Source organism: Macrobrachium rosenbergii, chromosome 56 (assembly GCF_040412425.1).
Source record: "Macrobrachium rosenbergii isolate ZJJX-2024 chromosome 56, ASM4041242v1, whole genome shotgun sequence".
Lineage (NCBI taxonomy): Eukaryota > Metazoa > Arthropoda > Malacostraca > Decapoda > Palaemonidae > Macrobrachium > Macrobrachium rosenbergii.
In genome coordinates, this window is record NC_089796.1 from 77,968,863 (window position 1) to 77,993,271 (window position 24,409).

The window sequence follows — 24,409 nt, forward strand, 5'->3', positions numbered from 1 at the left end:
GTTTCGACCATGTAATTAACTTAATTTATTCCCTAGGTTGGTTACTTGGAAGGTTGCTTTCTGTCAGATTTCGACCATGTAATTAAAATTTTTTCTTACTTGGAGTCTGTCAGATTTTGACTGTGTAATTAACATTGATTTATTCCCAAGGTTGGTTACTTAAAACTGTAAAAGTTTTCTGTCATATTTCGACCATGTAATTAACCTTAGTTTATTCCATAGGTTGGTTACTTGAAGCTGTGGAAGCTTTCTGGCAGATTTCGACCATGTAATTAACCTTAATTTATTCCCAAGGTTGGTTACTTGAAGCTGTAAAAGTTTCCTATCAGGTTCCGACCATGTAACTGAACTTAATTTATTCCAAGGTTGGTTACTTAAAGCTATAAAAGTTTTCTGTCAGATTTCGACCATGTAAGTAACCTTAATTTATTCCCTAGGTTGGTTACTTAAAGCTATGGAGGTTTTCTGTCAGATTTCCACCATTTAATTAACCTTAATTTATTCCCAAAGTTGGTTACTTAAGCTATAAAAGTTTTCTGTCAGATTTCACCAATGTAATTAACCTTAATTTATTCCCAAAGTTGGTTACTAAAAGCTATAACAGTTTTCTGTCAGATTTCCACCGTGTAATTAACTTTAATTTATTTTCTTATAAAATTTACTTAAGTGATGTGTGGCAACGTTGTTGAGAGCTGATTTGCTGGCAGAAAGAGTTTTTCACGAATCATTACAGGATTTCGTCCTATCATTGTAGAGGCCGATGGCGCGGGAAACATCTAGCCAAATAGTTTTTCCTCCTCGTTATAAAACCCAGATGTCGTCGACATTGTCTTATTCTTCCGTGTTCCCATACTCACTATGTATACCTGTTTGTTGACTCCAAACAGACTTTTATTGATGTTGTTATCTTCTTTGACCAAGTTGGACTGGTATGATGCATTCACTCGCGTCTCCCTGTTCATATCTCAGAAATTTTCCTGTGGAGTTCAGTGCAGTTTTGCGAAGGTTTTTACGATGTACCAAGGAAGAGTTCATTTGATTTTGAAGTGGATCCCTATGCGAATCCAACATTATTTTTTTTCTCCACGGTCCTTTGTTGTTCCTTTCATGCGATGCTCTTGATTCTGGAAGCATGAATTTCGTTCTTGTTGTGCGAGATCTCTGGTATATTTTCCGTTCCTTTGGCCCATGCCAACTTTATCAAAATTCTTCTTTGAAAAACAAAAAGAAATACAGATTAAAAACTTACTTAATTCAGCCCGGACTTCGTAATCTCCATCCGGAGATCTTCCGGATGTTCCATTCAGCCTGTCCCCCGTGGGGGAGGAGTGCCGTCAGTGCAGCTTATGCGGTGCACTGTAGGCGTTACTTAAGGTTCTTTGCAGCGTCCCTTTGGCCCCTAGCTGTGCAACACCTTTCATACCTTTAACTGTACCTCCTCATATTCTTTTTCTTCCATCTTACTTTCCTTAACCCTCTCCTAACAATTGTTTCATGGTACATCTGTAAAAAGGTTTTCTTCCTGTTACACCTTTCAGACCTTTCTACTCTCAATTTTCCTTTCAGAGCCGAATGACCTCGTAGGTCCCTTTCTACTCTCAATTTTCCTTTCAGAGCTGACGGCCTCATAGGTCCCAGCGCTTGGCCTTTGGCCAACATTCTACATTCCATTCCTTTCCTTTCCATTCAGGCCTTTCGCGTATCCTGATATAAACATCCCCCATATTATTGGCTCCACTTCCCCATACAGCCAAAAGGCCTCTTCCTTCGTTACCATTTGTTATTGACGGCGCAACATCCGATCCTACTTACCACTTAGCTTTATTCTCTGCTAATGATGGGTTTGCTTCCCCCTCTTGGCGATCAGAGTGGATATTGCTCTCGCTGTCCGTATTTCTTCCGTTATTTATTATTGTTGGTGTTTTTGGAGGTTTCGCTTAGCTTGTGTTTATTCTGTTGCTTCTTTCGAATGGACACCATCGTATTCTTTGGAATATCTCCAAGTCAGTGGCCCCTTTGGTAGGCTTGTACCATATGATTAGGGTTCATCTTCATCTTCATAATAATAATAATAATAATAATAATAATAATAATAATAATAATAATAATAATAATAATAATAATAATAATAATAATAATAATAATAATTTGTTCATTTGTGGAACAAACCTGGGTCTTTACTTATGGATAATTCTTCTAGCGTCACTTGGAAACATTATCCATAAGTTAAACCGCAGGTTTGTTAGCTATGAAAAATACAAGTTGATTAAGAAATTTGTCATATTATTATTATTCTTCCACTTCCACTCAGTTTATTTCGTTATTTGAGTATATTACGCTGTTTAGCCTTAGGTTTTCCAGCTAATTTAATCAACAGATCTGTGTCTTTATTCTCCAAAGAAACATATTTATCATGTCTGTTCTTGGAGGTACCTTTGAGAGTGAATATTTTAATTTCTTAAAAAACTGAGAGTTAGCGGATTTAACTGTTCAGCTTGAGAGTCGTAAAGCCATTTGCACAAACGAGACAATATCTGCCTTCCCATTGCAGATATGAGGATCTCTCATATCAGCGACAAGAGGAAATCGGGTTAAACCTCGGGAAACTGAATGGTATCGGGGAATAATCTATCTATCTGTCTATCTCTTACATTCGCAGATATTATGTTGTCCGCCCCTTGCATCTGCAGTGGAAGAAATCTCGCCTGGAATATTTTTAAGTTTGGAAACGTGAATCATAATGAAATTCGAGTTTGACGTCATAGATTTATTTTGGGGTTATCAGGGGCATCATAATCATCTTTTATTTAGTGCAGTGTGAGTTTATCGAGTTGAAGACCTCATAACCCAGTTTCAGTTTCTGCATATTTGAACGTTCATAGCCTTAGGTTAATTTTAACGGCGAAAAATGATAGGTCCGGGACGCAAATTCCTGAGATGTATGCTAGTATTGCACCAGCCCTGGTTGTTTTTGCCATGCCCCTAGGTTAGGTTAATTATGGGTAGAGTGGCATTTGGGTGTGGAAAACATAATGAGACTATTTTCAAGAAAATTCTATGGTTAGTTTTTAAGATATGGCGTCCCGCTTTTTTCAGGGAAAGGTCTCGGTACTCTGTTACATCTCGGGAAAACGCCTCGGGTCTTGTTGGGCACAAGAGGTCTTTTGTCATTAACACTCACTCAGCCAAAGAACACAGCTCATCTAATGAATATCACGCTGTCACAGGCAACCATTTCACTGCCTCTTAATTCCCTGTTCAGTTTCTGTTCGCAGATAGCCTAGTGCCCTTTTCCGGCCATGGATGGCGCTGCCTGACTTATTTCTCTCGAGGTCGTCATGTTGACGAATGATCCTTCACCCCCACTCAAGTTCCCGAACCTTCATCGACCTTGTTATGGGATTATGCCACTTTCGACCGGGCGGATCATAATTTTCGCGTTCTCGTTTAAAGGGCTCCTCTCGGACGCAACCCGCCGTAAATTTGAGCGAAAACTGGCAACCAGAATGTTTATTGCGTTTTTAGAAAGTGTATGGCTTTCGTTGTTTCTGTCACGCGATCCGTGAAAGTGTGTGTGTGTGTGTGTGTGTGTGTGTGTGTGAGAGAGAGAGAGAGAGAGAGAGAGAGAGAGAGGGCGTTTGATCTGGCAGAATGTATGCATGCGCGGAAAGTTGCATAGGCTATTTGTCGGTGTCATGGAACATTCTGAAAATCGTTCCCATTACTGTAAGAACATAGTTTTTAGGTATGAATTTATCCCAAGAAAATTACATTATTATTATTATTATTATTATTATTATTATTATTTGTTCTAAAGGGTCCACAATAACATAATTGTTAAAGGCTAAGTAGAATTTTATAAAAGCTTTCTAACCCTTCTCAGTCTTTAACAGTTATTTTATTGTGGACCTTTTAGAACATGTATGAAATCTCGTGATAGAGAGTTTTTCTCCCAAGTATTATTATTATTATTATTATTATTATTATTATTATTATTATTATTATTTGAAGGAGTAGACCCTCCCAAAACAGGTCTTATTAAAAGGATGGCTGTGTTATGAGAATTTATCTTATATAGTGTCTTTTCTATCTTCCTTATGATTCGCTTTTCAGGCTCAGCGATGTTAGTCAGCAACTAGCCGATATTCATGTTGGAAAAGGATAGTGTGCGGAATATGGGAAGTCTTTTATTTAAATATCTAATCAGAAATCGACGGTACCTAAAAATAGAACCTGAATCCAGACGAACGATTTCTGATTGGATATTTTAATAAAAGACCCACATTCCGCAAAACATGAATACGGCCAGTTGCTGACTAACATCGGTGAAAAGACACTTCATAAATTCGCATAATACAGCCATCCTTTAATAAGAATTATTATTATTATTATTATTATTATTATTATTATTATGGAACAAGAATATTATGGTGTTCATTCGAAAAAAGTAACAGAAGGTAATGGGGAACGGAGAAAGAGGAGGTCAGTTATTAGAAAAACAGATAAATTAACAAATCAATATAAAAATAAATAATATTCCATGCGTTCCAGCCTTGGTCAGCCATACTTCATTCTCTCAGTTTAATTTATATAGCCGAATGTAGGAGACGGTATTGGAGAACCTTTATCTTTCATTTCTTTTACTGTACTTCCTTTCATATTTTCTGTCTTCCGTCTGACTTTCCACCCTCTCTAACAATTGTCTCATACTGCAACTGCGAGGCTTTCCTCCTGTTGCACCTGTCAAACCACCTTTGCTCTCAATTTTCCTTTCAGCGCTGAATGACCTCGTAGGTCCCAGCGTTTGGCCTGTGGCCTAAATGCTATATTCTATTCCATTCTGTTATTGCAAATCTCAAAGTTGGAATTTGGTTGTTGAGTAAACTTAGCTTAGTCCTCATATTCAGTGTATGTTGCTATTGCTTGAAGGTAAACATGAAATAGGAGTGCCTGTCCTTAATATTGGCTACTGGTAGCTGCGAAGTATGATAGAATTTCAGCACCCAGAACTCTTTCCGACTCGCTAACCTGAGTTATTAGACCTCTGACATGCAACTGTGTTGACTTGACACAATATACGTGGCCTCGACTGTCATGCAGTACATCATTTATGCGTTTATTCTCTCTCTCTCTCTCTCTCTCTCTCTCTCTCTCTCTCTCTCTCTCTCTCTCTCTCTCTAACATACTTTTAGCTCCTAGGGGCCTGCGTTTCGAACCACACCCCACCCCAAGCTGAGAACCCATGTTCAAAACAGCCTTCCTTACTTCGGAAGTTAAAGTTAAGTATATCTTAGTTTAGCAGACCACTGAGCTGGTTAACAGCTCCTAGGGCTGGCCTGTGATTAGTAAAAAACCTGTAAAACGGGACCTACAGCTTTTGTGGAATCCGAACCACATTATGACGAGAAATGTAATCATAAAAATTCCTCTTTGGCGGCTCACGAACGCTAGCCAACAGTGAATCATCTCTACCACTCCTCAAAAGGGAACTTTTGTTTAGAATTCAAAAGCAATATTAGTAAAAAAAAATTGATGGATCCACATCCAGTGAATCATCTGCCCGACTTTTGTTTTGTATTGATGGATCACACCGATTCACATTTAAATAACTTGCTTTCGTTGGGCAATTGATTTTTTTTAAGCGTCCGTCCCAAGCAAATTCTCTAAATATCTCAATATTTAGTTATGTGGAAACGGTATACAAGACGCAAACGTGATGTTTACTTGTTTTTCCGTAAACAGAACACTGTGTCGCATTGTTTTTTTTAAGGGTACATGATTAATAGCATACGAAAGCTCCTGTTGTAAGTATATCCTTAATCTCTAGAGCATTGTAGGTATGACTGAAGGCAAGGAGACTTATGTGCTAGGGTATGTCTCAAGTCTTTCGGTTTCCGTTTACCATCCTTAAAAGCCCGGGATTCAAATGACTCGATGCGAGCAATTTGAGTGATGTGTGTCGGTCGTTAATATATTAGGCTTGCTGTGTTGAGAAACTTCCGTTCAACCTCTGCACCACAATATTGTCGAGTTACTTGAGGAGAGATCGAGAAAGAAAGGATATTGAACTTGATTTTGCATTTTTGTTTCTTATGCTGTTGCATGTTCTCGGGGGTATTTATGGAGTATCTATCTTATTTCGTACAATTCATTCCGGCTACGAGGGTCAAGCTACTCCCAGCAATCTGTAACTTGCAGTGAGGATTCAAAAAGTCGCGGTATGCATCATGAGGAATGTGAACTTTTGTCGTGTTTATTAACCAAGAGGTGAAACCTTCTAAGTTTTTAATTCCTAAATATTCGCAGAAGTAAGTGACACTGGAGTTACCTTCTATGAAGTTCTTCCTACAGCTGTCCATCTTTTTGCTCCATTGGCTAATTAGGAGCTGAATTTGTGCCAGCTTCGGTTCTGGAACGAGGCCAAAACTTTCTCCGGATGCTTTCTCGGACATCGTTAGATCCATGAGATTCTCCTCCACGAAGACCACTTTCTCATAATTGTTTGACCTTCATATGCTTTTAAGCAGTTGGTGATAGACCCAGCTTCTTAGCGCCAATCAGTAACCATTTAACGAGGAAGCCTCCTTACCACCATGACTATCGGCAGGACATAGTGCCGTCAGTGCACCTCACGTGGTGCACTGTAGGCATTACTTAAGGGTCTTTGCAGCGTCCCTGCGGCCCCTACCTGCAAAAAAAGTATGCCTTAGTTTAACCAGACCACTGACCTGATTAACAGCTGTCCTAGGGCTGGCCCGAAGGATTAGATTTATTTTACGTGGCCAAGAATCGATTGGTTACCTAGCAACGGGACCTACAGCTTATTGTGGAATTCGAACCACATTATACTGAGAAATGAATTTCTCTCATCAGAAATAAATTCCTGTAATTCTTCATTGGCCGGCTGGAGAATCGAACGCCAGCCCAGCAGAGTGCTGGCCGAGTACGATAGCGACCTGCCCAATGAGGAACTCCCCTACCCGCAACCTCTCTCATTCTGTACCTCCGTTCATATTCTATTTCTTCCATCTTACTTTCCACCCTCTCCTAACAATTGTTTCATAGTGTAACTGCTTTGAGGTTTTCCTCCTGTTACGCCTTTCAAACCTCCTTACTCTCAATTTGCCTTTCAGCGCTGATAAATGACCTTGCGCCTAAATTCTGTATTCTGTTCTATCCCATTACACCATATTCGTTTCATGATGACAGATAATAGCGACTAACGCATTAAGCCGACAGGCAAAGGGATCGGAGAACCAGAAACTGGTCAAGTAGTTTGTGTATCCTATAGAGGAATTATTTCCTGCAACCTTTTCCAAGGCGCTAAAGGGGTTTCTTGGCCCGAGTTCCTGCCTGGTGTGGGAGCTTGCCCTCAGTGCTAACCATCCATCCAAACCCCGTCGAAGTTTAACCAGATTTTTGGGGTGGGAACGAATTTAAGGGCTTCTGAGCGAAGTCGATTTTGGAAACTGATGTTCTCTCGAGTGAGGAGGAATGATGCGGATTTTAAGGTTAAATGGGTGTTAATGAAGACTCAGGCGATGCTTTCAGGAGTTGTGGGTTTCTGCTAATGGTCGGTTGTTTGCTCCTGATGATTCTCTCTGCGTGATAGGCGTGGCTTTCAACCTTTCGCTGGTTTGCTCGTCGTGAAATAAGTCAGCAGGGTCTTTGATGCGCTTGATTAAGATAATGGAAGCATCGACAACAATTATAACTTTTATTGACACAGAAAATGAACTCCGCAAACAAGTTTAGACGGTGATTTCTTCATAAATAACTTTTAATGACAAAGAAAATGAACTCCAGAAAGTAATTTAGACGGTGATTTCTTCATATATATTAACTTTTAATGACAAAGAAAATGAACTCCACAAATTAGTTTAGACGGTGATTTCTTCATATATAACTTTTAATGACAAAGAAAATGAACTCCACAAACTAGTTGAGATGTTGATTTCTTCATTCAACCTTATTTGGTTGCTTTTTGGTCCAGTAGATATTTCAAAGATTTATCGGTGGATTTTGATCCAGTTTTGGCAGGAAGAGTTTATTTGACGTTTTTGAAATGGATCAGGATTTGGATGTAGATCCAAGTTACCTCTTGGTTTGTTCCTTTTACTGTACCTCATTTCACATTCTCTTTTTTCCATCTAACTTTCCACCCTCCTGTAACAATTGATTCATATTGCAGCTGCGAGGTTTTCCTCTGTTACACCTTTCAAACCTTTTACCGTCAATTTCCGGTTCAGCGCTGAATGGCCTCAGAGGTCCCGGCGCTTGGCCTTTGTCCTAAATTCTATATTCATTTCAGTGCTTGGTTTGATGTAAGTTCTCTCTCTCTCTCTCTCTCTCTCTCTCTCTCTCTCTCTCTCTCTCTCAACTGTTTATTTGCTCAATTTGTATTAGCAACAACATTATCTAGATGATGTAGAACCAGCTCAATATTCACAGGGTGCCCTCATTTACATGTGAGTTTTTCTCCCTGCCGTGATTTATAATTCTCTCTCTCTCTCTCTCTCTCTCTCTCTCTCTCTCTCTCTCTCTCTCTGAGTCCCCCTAAAGTTTTAAAGTCTTTCACGCCCCATCGCAGGGGTTGTAAATGACAAAACTGTTGTGTCTTGAGAAGCGAGGAGAGTAATATATAAGAGAGAGCAAAAATAAGAAGAAAGAGTAGAAGAAAGATGCTCGATCTCGGATGAGTTTAATGAAGCAGAGAAGGAAATTAGAAGGGAAATTATAATGGAGCTAATTCCGCTTTTTTTTTTTTTTTAGTGCAGAGGTCCTCCGCATTTGATTCCCGAAGGCGGGGTGGGGGGGGGCGGTTAGTGCCGTCACTGCACCTCACCGGGCGTACTGTAGGCATTACTAAAGGTTCTTTCTGGCGTCCCTTCCTTAGGCTTCTAGCTGCAACCTCTTTCATTCCTTTTACTGTACCTCCGTTCATAATATCTTTCTTCCATCTTGGTATCCACCCTCTCCTAACAGTAGATTCATAGTGCAGCTGCGAGGTTTTCCTCCTGTTACACCTCTCAAACCTGAGTTTCATGGGCCGCGGCTGAAAGTTTCATACATTGCACGCTGCACAGAAAACTCGATTGCGCCGAAGACACTTCGGCGCATTTTTTACTTATTTTTGCTAATTATTTTAGTGGAGGTATTCCTACTACCGAGTGATTCCTAGATATTTCCGAGACTACTATTTGTTCCTAGTGACAGATTTGTAATTAAGTTTTACGTAAAACAGTATTTTTACGAGAGAAAATGTAGATGAGAGAGTGCGGGTGGCGGTTGGATGTAGAAAAAGAGAAGGAGAAAATGTTTTAATAGGTTATTATAAACAGATAATTGAGAGAATATTCTGGAAGAGTTCAATTTTGTTCCTTCTATTTAGCGACACAGAAACCTTTGACTCTCAGGGGCAATTCTGTTTTTCGTGTAAGTGTAAATGAGCGTTCTTACAGCTGGACTTAACCACCATCTTTTATCTCTCTCTCTCTCTCTCTCTCTCTCTCTCTCTCTCTCTAGAAAACAGTTACTCTCTTCCGTGTACTTGAACATTCTGACAGCTGGATCTTGCCAACTTACTTTATTTTTCTTTTATTCTTTCTCTCTCTCTCTCTCTCTCTCTCTCTCTCTCTCTCTCTCTCTCTCTAGAAAACAATTACTCCCTTCCGTGTACTTCAACATTCTAACAGCTGGATCTTGCCAACTTTACTTTATTCTCTCTCTCTCTCTCTCTCTCTCTCTCTCTCTCTCTCTCTCTCTCTCTCTCTCTCTCTCTCTCTCTCTAGAAAACAATTACTCTCTTCCGTGTACTTGAACATTCTGACAGATGGATCTTGCCCACTTATTTTATTTCTTCTCTCTCTCTCTCTCTCTCTCTCTCTCTCTGTTCTCGCAGCAAAAGCGGCGGGAGTTCTCAAACCGAACCAGAAGCGGATATTGTGAAGCCGCCGGAGGAGTTGGTTACAGCCAATAAAGTTCTTTGGCAATTGTGTCTCCGGACCACCACCGCCCCCGCTCCTTTTTCCCCATTTCCCTCCTGTTCGGGTTTTCTCTTCTGTCTGGATTTTCTCTTCCATTACTCTGTTAAGCCCCCCTTTTATTCGCACTTAACCTTTTCCACCGTGTTCCCTTTTAAGTACTGCCAATTCGATGGAGAATTTTCTGTGCAATTTTTTTTTCCCACGTATGGCGGGCCACTATGCAAGAGTTAAAAGACTTGACTGATTCCTGAAAACTGATATATATATATGTATATATATATATATATATATATATATATATATATATATGTGTGTGTGTGTGTGTGTCTGCATACATATATTTTTATATCTATATATCTATCAGACCCGATTATATTTTATAATTTTCCTCTGAAAATCTTAAATTCGAATTTGAGAATTATAGATATAATAATGTATATAATGTATATACATATGTATGTTATATATATTATATATATGCATATATATATTACAGTATATATATATATATATATATATATATATATATATATATATATATATATATATATATATCACTACGGTATATGGATTCCAAGTACCAGTTCTCATTATGAAAGGAAAATGCTAAGAAAATTATTTACCACCGAAACGAATTATGATACAGTAGATAAGTAGTTTTCTGGCATAATTGATTCCAGTAATTTTTATTTAATATGTTGTTTATTTTTAGTGCTTTCTCCGTTTGATTTAAGATTTAACCTCGTGCAAGCAGACGTTTTACTTACAGCGAAGCCCCGGGATAATGGCAAGCGTTGTGAAATATTAAGTAGAAAGTAACCAGTGAAAAAACATATGTAAAGGCTATTTATTTGATAGCGGTTCAGTCCATTAATGGATATATTTCGTTCTGATTATGTCTCACAGGTTTACCAGACTCGAACCCTAAATTATTTATAAATGCAGGAAAACAAGCAGTGGTCTCTTGCATGTGCTGGAAAGAGTGAATGCACCATCTGTTGACCAATTTTAGTACAGCCAAAGTATTTGGAAGGACGTTGTCCCCGGATGCAAATTCCTGAGATGTATTTTTTTTTTTTTTGCCATGCCTCTAGGTTAGGTTAGTTAGGTTAGGTTAGTTAGGTTAGGTTAGATTAGATTAGATTAGAGTAAAGTATCAACCTCTATAGCAATTTGGGTGTGGGGAAACAACGAGATTATTTTCAAGAAAATTCTGTGGTCAGTTTTTTAGATATGGCGTCCCTCGTTTTTCAGAGAAAGGTCCCGGCGCTCGGTTACGTCTCGGGAAAATGCGTCCCGGGTAATTTGAAATTGGTGCCAAATTAGCTAAGGAACCGGATTGCGGGTAGATTGATTTGTGAAGGTTTGTTGTGAAAGTCTACTATTTGTAGTGAAGACTGCAGAGAGAGAGAGAGAGAGAGAGAGAGAGAGAGAGAGAGAGAGAGAGAGAGAGAGAGAGAGAGAGAGACACTTGACAACTTGAGAATTTGCTACAGAACTTTATGCCATTAGATTAGGTAAAAAAAAAAAATATGAAAGGAAGGAAAACATGATTCATAAGCTGCGTCGATTTGCATCACGAGAAGGCTCAAGGGAGGGGCAAGTTTTTACGCAAAGCAATCTAACTCCTACACTCTCTCTCTCTCTCTCTGTCACTGCGCGTGTGTGTGTGTGTGTATATGTATATATGTATATATATATATATATATATATATATATATATATATATATATATATATATATATATATATATATATATATATATATATATATATAATGTGTGTGTGTGTGTGTGTGTGTGTAGCCAATAAATACTTATTTTTATGCATTTTATATATTGTGTATATCTATCTATCTATCATTTATATATATATATATATATATATATATATATATATATATATATATATATATATATATATATAAAGGTCAGAGAGATTGGTTCAGAAGGTGTTTCTTTACAATTTTACTTTTACAAAAACTTCTTGGGACGCAGTTGCGAGTACATCACACCCCTCCCTTTTTTTTAGCCATATTACAAGCCATCATTTTTAGGTCATCTGGACACAAACGATAATTCAGGAAACGCAAGTAATTGATATTAATGTGCATACTTTTATAAAAGACAAATGATAACATTATGCGTATGCTTAACGAACACTAGTCTCTCTTATCTTAAAATGAATATTATCATTTAAGGCACTTTTTGATCCATTAGCAAATCATGCTATTATCCTTTTTCTTTTTTTTGGCCAAGTATCTGAGCAAAGGCAGAACTAATATCATCAGTGGAAGTCATTAGAGTCGCAACCTAATAAAGCCGGTAATAAGCTTATTTTCACCAGCTCGTGAATTTTTCCTCACGGTCCTAATTAGATTATGCTGGGATGCTGTTTCATGACGCCTGATGTGTTACGAAATGTTGCGTAATGTTGCAATGGCTTACTGAGGGAGACTATATATATATATATATATATATATATATATATATATATATATATATATATATATATATATATATATATATATATATATATATATATATATATATATATATATATATATATATATATATATATATATATATATTTCTTTTTGTAAATAAACCTGCCATTTTAACTGGCTAATTCATCATCTTGTCTATCAACTCTCCATCATTGTAATGCAGCCGTGCAGATATTTTAACGGTAAATTCGTAACCCTTTCACTCTCTCATTCTGACGTCATGATGCATCCATTCGAACACGCCACAGGGCGTCCGCGTTACTCTCGTAATGCCAAGTCTGATTATTTGGAAATAATAACTAAATCGTCTGGTCTCGCGGAGGGACGAAGCACCTCCACAACTTCAGAGAGAGCATTTGGCGGCCTCGAGTTCGTGCCAAAGAGGCCGTTTCTCCCACGCGGGGATTAATTGGGAGGAATTTATCTCGGGCGGTATTGCGCTTCGGCGGGTGTGTTTACTCGCCTTACGACGGCGGTAGGCAATGCTGACAATGCTCGTGTTTACATTACGCCGGGTTTGGTGCAGGCAAACTCCTGCCCCTGCCACATTCGACCCGTAAGAAATAGCCTCGTGATTATGTAGCGGAGTGAATGTATAGTTTTAGTTATAGAAAATAACTTCGTTCTAGTTTTCTGGAGAAGAAAACTGTCGCGCCTTCTTTGTCTGTCCGTCCGCACTTTTTTTCTGTCCGCACTCTTTCTGTCCGCCCTCAGATCTTAAAAACTACTGAGGCTGGAGAGCTGCAAATTGGTATGTTGATCATCCACCCTCCATTCATCAAGCATGCCAAATTGCAGCCCTCTAGCCTTAGTAGTTTTTATTTTATTTAAGGTTAAAGTTAGCCATAATCGTGCTTCTGGCAGTGATGTACGATAGCCCACCACCGGCCCGTGGTTAAAATTTCATGGGCCGCGGCTATTATCACTACTGTATTGTAATGTTGTCTGAATGAAGTCAGTAGCTGGCACTGTCATAAAGTTCCGTAAATTATCTAGTAATGAGCTACACTAATTACTGTATTATAATGTTGTCTGATTGTGTCTGTCGTCTGTCTTCATTATATTGTTTCTCAGAAGGTTATATGGATGGTTTTTAATGGAATTGTGAACCATAGTGTAGTTCCTGCCTTATATGTCTGACATAGCCTAACTCGGTCCGGCCTTTTTCTTTCAGCTTGATCGGATGTCTTCGATTCCTTGGCGTCGCTCTGTGCTCCCGGACTACAGCACAGTGACGGTAAGTGAACCTTTTATTGCTTCCGTAGTTTTTTGCTTTAAGATTTGCTTTCGTCCGGTCTTTGTCCTGTTGCATTATGTGTTTCATGTCAGTTATAATGTGTTTCATGTCAGTTATGTGTTTCATGTTATTTATGTGTTTCGTGTCAGTTATATGTTTTATTTCAGATATGTGTTTCATGTCAGTTATGTGTTTCATGTCAGTTATGTGTTTCATGTCAGATATGTGTCATGTCGCATTATGTGTTTCATGTCAGTTACAGTATATATTCCATGTATGATAAGTTATGTTTCATGTCAGTTATATATTCCATGTCAGTTGTGTGTTTCATGTCAATTATGTGTTTCATGTCAGTTGTTTCATGTCGCATTATATGTTTCATGTCAGTTATGTGTTTCATGTCAGGTATGTGTTTCATGTCAGTTATGTATTCCATCAGTTATATTTTTCGTGTCAGTTACATATTCCATGTCACTTATATATGTGTTTCATGTCAGTAATATTTTTCACGTCAGTTATATATTCCATGTCAGTTATAAGTTTAGGCGTCAGTGACGGTAGGCGTATCGACTCGACACAAATTTCGCCAACAAATCATTTGGTCACACTTGTCAGTCAAGAGTTCATTGATTGCTTCGTCTTCTTTTGCGTTTCTTCCTTACCGAAGCTGTTGATAAAGTATCTTATGAATTAATTTTTTTCTTTAGGAATTACGGTTTCTGGTTTGTTGGAATAGACTTTTGATAGAAAACAAGACAGCTCAATCTTTTGGCAAGGTGACTGGCTTTTCATTTTTCTTTGTGCCACTTGTTGCTTATATCTGTCCTCGTAAGCCACTTTCCTCATTCATAAGATTGAAATATCAGGGTTTAGAAGATATTGCCACGATGGTATAAAACATTTGGAGTAATGTCGAAGTTTTAAGGAAAATATATGCACTCAGTACGTTATCAGCAAAACTTTGGCTGGACCATTCTTTTCTGGGGACGATCCAGACACTTATTAACCTGACAGATTAACACCAAAGTAAAAAGGCAGAATGATAGCGACAGTTCCCACCGTCTCTGTTATTGTTCTGTTTCGCTACAGAGCCGTTGGAATAAACTTTAGCGATTAACCCCTTGCAAGGTTCGGCAAACGACGTCGAGTCGACTCTTTACAGCGCAATTAGCGTCGTCGATGCCCAGGAGTTTGGGCATTTCTTTAATCGCCCTCGCTTGAATTTGGTGCTGCCCGTTTCAGTGATTAGGGCTGAAAGAAGCGGCCGATAGATTCAGTTTCCGTGATGCTAGTTGGATAAGATAATTGTGGCTCAGTCGCTCTTGGCTCGAATTCCCTTTTGCTTGAATTTGTAGTCGTCTCTAAAAGGAAATTGGGAATTGGAGACCAGGTCGATTTCCTTGCGGTCTTTAACGCATTTTGATACAGAAGATCACACTTTATTATTGTAATAATTATTATTCAGACGATGAGCCCCATTCATAGGGGACAAGCCCACCAAAGGGGCCATTGACTTGATATTCAAGCTTCCAAAGAATATGGTGCGCATTAAGAGGAAGTAACAGAAAGTAAACAGAAATAGAAAAATAACTCGTCTCCTCTTTCTGTATTTCCCATTACTTTCCGTTGCTTCTTCCGAATGAACACCATAATAAACTTTGGAAGCTTGAATTTCAAGTCGATGGCCCCTTTGTTGGGCTTGATCCGTATGAATAGGGCTCAGCTTCTGCATAATAATAATAATAATAATAATAATAATAATAATAATAATAATAATCTTTGGAAGCTTGAATTTCAAGTCAATGGCCCCTTTGGTGGGCTTGTTCCATATGAATAGGGTTCATCTTGTGAATAATAATAATAATAATAATAATAATAATAATAATAATAATAATAATAATAATAATCTTTGGAAGCTTGAATTTCAATAATATCATCATTATTCTTTAATTAATAATAATAATAATAATAATATTTAATCATCATTATTTTTTTATAAATTATTTTATATGTTGCTTTTAGGAGATGTATAAAATTTAGGTTCCAGTGCAATATTCTGTTAAGCTCAGCTGTAGATCAATGTTAATGTTACCGCTCAGCCCACACTCTTGTTTCACGATTCAGAAGACTTAACAATATCATGCTCATACACATGCAATTTAATCGACTAAGTACCAAGACACGCTAACACAATGAAGAAGAAAGGATGATTGTATATATATGTGTATATATAATATAATATAAATTATATATATACAGATATGTATATATATATTATATATATAAATGTATACACTTATATATAAATATGTATATATACAGTATATTATATACATGTATATACACATATTACACACATATATATATGTGTATAAATATATGCAATATATAAATATGTATATATATGTAATATATTCATCTAATGCCCCGATTGTTAAGGAAACCGTCCCAAAAGCATTTTCGTTGTGTTTGTGTGTTTTTTGCAATTTCATGTGTTTATTTGTACATCCATACAAAGATAAATGAAATAGAATTCATGTGTATATGTATAAAACAGCCGTGATTTGTCGTTCTGTGCATCATTCGTCTTATTTCCGAGTGTTGAAGACAGCGCAATCTGTTATAAGGCATCGCTTCTTGCTGTAAACTCATAGTTCATCCCCATCTGGTAGAGGTGGGGAGTTTAGCTTGTCTGCCTAAAACATACATGTTTTCGAGTACGTGTTTACACGCGTGTATGTCTGTATGTATGTATGGATGTATGCATATTCAAAATTCTTGTTGAAAGAGCTGTACTGTTATCCTAAATATGTTTTAGAATATATGTATATAACTGTGAAATAACATACATGCGTCTGCTACAACACTGTGTCACATTTGATACTTGGACACACATGCCCATTTACAGCTGGGACGACTGGTGAGCTGTAAGCTTGGATTGAGCCATAGACCTAGGTAATGTGATTGGTTATACATACATATATATACTATATATATATATACATGTGGAATTATGTTTTAGCAGAAAATATTATATAGTCATTTACATAGAAATTTCTGACTCTCATCGGGTTCCATAGTAGGGAGTATAGGCTTGAAAACTCCATAACTGTATATACTATATATACATTATATATATATATATATACACACACATATATATAAAGACAAAGAGTCCACCAAGAAGAGAGAAAAGAGAAATAAAGGTGTTTCGACTTATAGTCCTTTGTTAGCAGTCTGCCAAGTAGAGGACTATGAAGTCGAAAGGCCTTGCAGCACTCCATTGTTTCTCTTCCTTCGTGGATTTTGTCTTTATTTGTATATTCATCACGTTCCATTTTTCTCGAGAGATTCAGTTATATATATATATATATATATATATATATATATATATATATATATATATATATATATTTATTATATATAATATATATATATATATATATATATATATATATATATATATATATATATAAATATATACACGTGTTTGTGTGTGTAACCTGAAGAAAGAAATAGGTATGTTGATAGAAATCCATTTAGGTATAACATTTTTGGAAGAATTATCCGAATTTCGTGAAATTGTGTCATATTTACTTGTCGAGCCAGGAAAGATCTTATAATGGCCTAGTTCGTGATAAAAGTGTTAAATATTTTTTATGATTTCCTTTCTAGTTCCTTTACATTTGTGTTTTCACAACACACGAGAAGAGTAATCCCCCTAAAAGCATAGAAGAAATGGCAGCAATGCGAAGTCTGAAACTATTTCAGTTTAAACTCTCTCTCTCTCTCTCTCTCTCTCTCTTCTCTCTCTCTCTCTCTCTCTCTCTCTCTGTGGTAATGGGGCCCCCCAGGGGGGAAAGAAGAAAGCTTTCTTCCTAGAAATCTTCTAGTTGCTTGCCAGTATAATAAAGAGAAGTTGGATAAGTGCGCCAATAAAAGCGATTTAACTGCCCTGTTTTGCTATCTTGTTCTTTCTATCCTTTAGACAATGAGAGTATTGTTAGCGGTGTTTTCCATTTTCACTTACATTATCTTAATAGTATTACGTCTCCTTTGGGCACAATGCAATGAGGACTTCTTCTCTGTTTCCAGAGCTTGCTGAAAAAGGGAGCCATTTACGATTGGTTATGACAGTTGACGGTTACATTATTGAGCCTCAGTTTCATATGCCATTTTCTGAACAGTATTTCTCCTTTCGATTACAGAAATCGAAAGCTTCTCTACCTACGCCAAAACCCAGAAAAACAAGTAAAAATGGCACCGAAATTTATCCTGCGCAGTCGAGTTTTCTGTACAGTCGCTGCCTATGAAACTCAGCCATGGTCCGGTGATGCCTGCGTCGTTGGTACCTATGGCGGCGCCAGAAGTACGATTACGGCTAACTTTAACCTTAAATAAATAATATAAAAACTTCTGAGGCTAGAGGGTTGCAATTTGGTATGTTTGATGACTGGAGGGTGGATGATGAACATACCAGTTTGCAGCCCTCAAGCCTCAGTAGTTTTTAAGATCTGAGGGCGGACAAAAAAAGTGCGAACGGACAGACGAAGCCGTCTCAATAGTTTTTCTTTTACAGAAAACCTTGTGAATGATCAAGGCTGGATTGCTGTGTCGTTCACCCGGGAGAAATATTGATTGCCGTGTAATCTGGGTCGTCTCCCCGTAGTGGGGTTACTATGTGGCATGCACAACATATACATAAACATAAAGAGAGAGAGCAGTCAGACTTTGAAATGATGACTAAATCGATGAATAAAGTTTTTGAAGGGCTAAATTCATGATACATACCAACGCTTAATAGTTAGGTATTGTTGTGCCAATGACCTTGATGTCACATTTGTTCGATGCCCATTTTTGGACTTGATCGCTAATATACCCACAATTTAAAATTTGTGGGTATATGTAAAATTTAAAACTTTAGAAATAGCTATGATGTCACGAGATTGTAATTATATTTCTTATCATTACTCTGATTCAAAACGCGCCGTTATTTATACGGAACAGACTGAAAATAAGATCGTAAGGGATTAGCGCTCTCAGTGCCCCTCACGCGGTGCACTGCAGGCATTACTTAAGGTTCTTTGCGGTGTCCCTTCGGCCCCTAGCTGCAACCCCTTTCGTTCATTTTACTGTACATCCTTTCATATTCTTTCTTCCATCTTACTTTCTCCCAACCCCCTTCTAACAATTATTTAATTGTGCAACTGTGAGGTTTTCCTCCTGTTACACCTTTTGAACCTCTCGCTCTCAATTTCCGTTTCAGCGCTGAATGGCCACACAGGTCCCATATTAAAAATACAATTAATGTACTAATCAGGCTTTCAGGGAGCACTTAGAATGTGCTAGCGTGGAAGAATAGGAGAATAAAAGTAGCCCAAATTGTGGCTGTGTTGAATTAGTACTTGTCGTCGATGTTACTGTTTGGATGAATAGGCTCAGCTGTACAGTATTTCAACACTGTAACTCCGAAAACAACTGTAGAAACTCCTAACTATGTGGTAAGTTTGGTGTCCAGGTTTAATTTGCCACACGCATATGTATATATATATATATATATATATATATATATATATATATATATATATATATATATTATATAAATTATATATATATATATATCAATATATATATATATATATATATATATATATAGAGAGAGAGAGAGAGAGAGAGAGAGAGAGAGAAATAGTCAACACACAATCACGTGGAATAGAATTACTTTCAGACATGATCAGGACTCGAACCCATTTGTGTGGCTTAAGTTGGTAGTTGGCCTCTGGGTTCAGTTGAAAGACCTGGTCTGATCCCATGAGTCAGAAATTTATATATATATATATATATATATATACATACAATCACGTGTGGAACAGGAATTAATTTCTGACATGATCAGGATCGAACCCATTTGTGTGGCTTGGTTGGCAGCGGTCTCGTCTTTCAGTTGAAAGACCTGGGTTGATCCTGATGTGAGTCAGAAATATATATATATATATATATATATATATATGTGTGTGTGTGTGTGTGTGTGTGTGTGTGTGTGTGTGTTATATAATTTCATTCATGCATTCATTCAGTAAGAAAAGGCCAAGCTTGGCAAAAGGACCTAAGTTAGATTACGATTGCGGGAAGGAAAAGTTGGTGCTCTGGCGATATTATTGGGTTTTGTTGTATACTGCCCCGCATATATACACATCTTTGGAAAGCAAGAAGGATATTGACTATGATACATAATATATTAGAGAGAGAGAGAGAGAGAGAGAGAGAGAGAGAGAGAGTTTGTTAGTTAGTACTGTAGCTAATTCAGTAATGGTTGTTTGTTTCGTTAATCATTCAAGAAATAATTCTCTCTCTCTCTCTCTCTCTCTCTCTCTCTCTCTCTCTCTCTCTCTCTCTCTCTCTCTCTCTCTCTTTGGTATTCCCCTGGAACTCCTTATAAAGGAAGCGGGCGGAACTTTGTGAGCAAATACCACAAGTTAGATTGAGTTTTTTTTTTTTCTTAGTATTTGGATGCGTGCAGGATGCTAATGCGTGCATGTTGATGGCCATATACGTATCTTATGTCCTCTTAAGAGCTATTTACCTTCAAATAGGAGTGGCTGCTAAAAGACGATTTAAATCAGTTTAGGCAGGTAAAGGTGCCAAACCAGATTTCCTTAAAATAGATTTAGCCAGTTAAAGGTGCCAACTCAGATCTACTTTCTTTGTAGGATTACCATCGTGGCTTCCACAAGTTAAGTCGCCTTTGTGGGTTTCATCTCTGTAGGACTCCTGAGATCATCACCTCGATAGGACTCCTGAGAAGGTCCTGTTTTGCTCCGGGCCTGAGAGAATCTCGGAAAAGCCAGACGAGACTCGTCTCAAAACAAAATGGCTTGTCCCAAGGTTTTCATTTTCCCCATTTATATATCTGTCGCAGTTGACAGTAGCAACATCTGTTTCCGCTTTCGAGTTTAGTAGTGTTTCTCAGTGTTGCGTTCCCTATCACCTTCCCCAGGGTCTTGTAGTCCTTTGTGAGAATAAGATTCAACCTTGGAATATTCCCGTTATATTTTGGTTGAATCAGAGGTAATTCATCAGATGAATGATCACAACCATATTCCTTTCTGTATTTCCCGTTGCCTTCTCTTACTTCCTAAATGAACACCATATTCTTTGGAAGCTTGAATTGCAAGTCAGTGGCCCCTGTGGTGGGCTTGTTCGATATGAATATGATTCATTCTTATGAATAATGATAAAAATAATAATTAGATGAACGCTCATTTCATTACAAGATGGCTTCTCTGCCGGTACAGACCCAATTTTGGTCACTGTTTCTTTAAACTTTACGACACTCCCCCCAATCTCCATTCCCTCCCACTTCAAGCAACATTATGCATCTGTCCCGCAACCAGCCTTCTCATTTACCGTGCGGAAATCCTTGTGTTTATTTCAGAGTTCTGGAATTCTCTGGGTTCGTCTGTATTCCTTCTGGCAGTCGTTTCCAGGCTCATCCTTTTAGGATAGAGGGGTAATCCTGAATTATCTTTATTTTCTCTTCTTTGTTCCATAGAAATCTGCATTGAAAAACATAGGATTAACAATAGCAGTAGGGAGGGATAACACCCGTTTTTTTTCGGCCCCCAGCTGAAACCCCTTTCATTCCGTTTACTGTACCTCCGTTCATAATCTCTTCCTTCCATCTTCCTTTCCACCCTCTCTTAACAATTGTTCCATAGTGCAACTGCGAGGTTTCCCTTCTGTTACACCTTTCAAACCTTTTTACTGTCAATTTCCGTTTCAGCGTTGAATGACCTCGTAGGTCCCAGCGCTTGGCCATTGGCCTAAATTTTGTATTCTGTTCTGTTCTATGGATTTTGTGCGACACTGGAAATTGCAAGAAGAACATTGCATATACCAAAGCCTTTGCGAAACCCAAACTGCAAACCTGCAAAAACCTGCTCTGTGGCAGTACATATTCGACTAGTTTAGATAATATATAGGAGTCATAGAAATTGAGTAGCAAAGCGAACCCCTTTCGCTGGAAAAACATAGGCGAAACGGGAGACCACGTTTCGCCTGTGTTTTTCCAGTGAACACCCACAATGTGCGCAACAGACTAGATAGAAAAAACCTAGATAAAAAAAAAAAATCTGGGAGGGAGCAAGGCCTTACCGTGATAGCAAGGTAGCGAAAAACATTTGGAGAAAATTTTCCCGAAAAACAGTTATCTTACTTTCCGCCCACGTCGCCCTCCAGGCAATGAGTGGGCGTCGCCGAAGACATTGGCAATTGTGGCCGAAAATCCCCGAATTCTCTCTCTCTCTCTCTCTCTCTCTCTCTCTCTCTCTCTCTCTCTCTCTCTCCTTCGCCGGTTCCACAATGGCCGGGAGATTCTCTCTCGGAATTCGCCCAGTTGTTTTGATGGTACTTTCTCCGGATGGGGAGGGTCTCTGGTGCTACTTTCAAAGAAGAGTTCGGGAAGGGATTCTGTTGTAAATTATTATATACTTGTTTTGCGGTTATAGCCCCCTTTTTTTTTTTTTAGGTCTCTCTCTCTCTCTCTCTCTCTCTCTCTCTCTCTCTCTCTCTCTCTCTCTCTCTCTCTGGTCATTTAGCATGATCATGGAACTACTGAGGAATTTGCACATACGTATATATATATATATATATATATATATATATATATATATATATATATATATATATATATATATATATATATATATATATATATAAACAAGCTCGATATCAAACTGGGGAATGTGATTGCATCAATAAATTTTCAGAATACAAAACTTTGGGAACAATTAAGTGCCAGTGCACTGTTCCCTTCAAAATGTCAGTCACTACAAGAGTGGGTCGAAACTGCAAGTCCTGACTCGAGAGACGTTACGTACCGTCTGCGTACATTACATTACATTTTAATAAAAAAAAAAAAAAACTAACCTTTCAACGTGAATCTTGATGTCATTTTTCTCTGACCTCTGCACAAGGGTTTGTGGCAACTTCAGTCCAGTTCTACTTTTTTCCCTCATGCCTTCTTTTATCAGTGATTCAACCTTTTTTTATTATTTCTCAGTCAGCCTTTATCGTTCATACGAAAAATGAGTTACTCTAATCTTGAGTTCATATCTAAATCGAAATCCCACAGTAAAGTGAGTCCATTCATCTAAGGCATCTTTTAGTGCCTATATCTCTGTCAGCTTCTCTTTTTTTTTTTTTTTTTATCCAACCCTTCAGTAACGTTTTATGGTATGCAAATTTAATATTGGCTTATGCTGGGTTATTCTCAAGACATTGCAGACTGATAAGTCTGAAGGGATCATTCGGTTTAAATTGCCAAACATATTCTTAAAAGATTATGTTTTGTTTAGATGCTGCGTTTACTGTCATTCATCCTAGTGAAGCTTTGGGTGTTGAATTTTAGTCTGGGATTTAAGGTGATTATTTCTTTGTGTCTTTTTCGACAGGATCTCTCCAAGAACTTTTAGTTTTCTGTAAAAGCAAACTGTTGAGATGGCTTTTTGTCCGTCCGTCCGCTCTCAAATCTTAAAAACTACTGAGGCTAGATGGCTGCAAACTGGTATGTTGATCATTCACCTTCGAATCATTAAACATACCAAGTTGCAGCCCTATAGCCCCGGTAGTTTTGATTTTATTCAAGGTCAAAGTTATCCATAATCGTGCTTCCGGCAGCGATATAGGATAGGCCCCCACCGTGCCGTGGTTAAAGTTTCATGGGCTGCGGCTCATGCAGCATTATACCGAGACCACCAAAAGATAGATCTATTTTCGTTGGCCTTGATTATACGCTGTAGCGGCTGCACAGAAAACTCGATTGCGCCGAAGAAGCTTCGGCCCATTTTTTGCATGTTCTTTAACTTTCTCCAGTGCGTATAATCTTCCGTCTTCCACGAGGCGGGTCCGTCACTTTCCTCGGAGTTCATCTCCGCTTTTGTTTTTCTTATCTTTTTTTTTCTGTTTTAGCAGATTATTTCACCTTCCAAAGTTGTGGATTTCTGTAAGTTATCTTATCGTCTTTCATATATGACCATGTAATTTTCCTGTGGTTGATGTAAGTCTCTTCTATTTTGTAAATTATTTATAGAATAAAAACCAGTCTGGAAAGAACAGTGAAAAGTCAGATTCACCAAGAATATAGATGAGCACACGAAAGACCAGAGATAACAGCGATTGGATGAAGGAAGGAAGAACATTAGTATATTTTTGAATAGGCTGATCCCCTCCCCCACCCCCATTCCATCAGAACCCTGGCATTTGATGTGTGGATATTAGTGAGCACTTCAATAAAATTCAAATTTTATTGAAGGGCTCGCTCATTTCTTAAAGTGTATCCGGTTCTGTCACGAATCCGGTGAATCATCCTTGGAGAAGCCCACGCCTGTGCAAAATATTTTTTGCAGTTCTTAAAATATTTTTTAGACAGAGACAGACAGACATATAATAATACCACCTTACAGAGTTCGTTGTGGAAGGTTTGTAATGTCTCTCGTAAAACTTTTACAACAAAATAAGGGAAGTATTATTACCGACGAAAGTTACAGCAAAGAGTGCTAAACTGGCAGATTGTTTGCCTAGTTCCCCCCCCCCCACCCCCTCCCGAGAGCGGAAAGAATGGTGTCGCTATCGCAGTATCTAATAATGCTGCTGAAACATTCTTCGGGCCGTATATAACTGT

General features: G+C 38.0%; 1 protein-coding gene across 2 annotated transcripts in view; it reads left to right on the top strand.

Moving 5' to 3' along the window:
* The window catches only part of REG (proteasome regulator gamma), a 339,216-nt gene that overhangs the window by 30,485 nt on the left and 284,322 nt on the right, over window positions 1-24,409 (top strand). For both annotated transcript variants that reach the window (XM_067100318.1, XM_067100316.1), the window contains exon 2: window positions 13,666-13,728. In XM_067100318.1, the coding sequence (XP_066956419.1) occupies window positions 13,675-13,728 (54 nt within the window). In that variant the 5' untranslated portion in view covers window positions 13,666-13,674. The remainder of the gene's footprint in view (window positions 1-13,665; window positions 13,729-24,409) is intronic.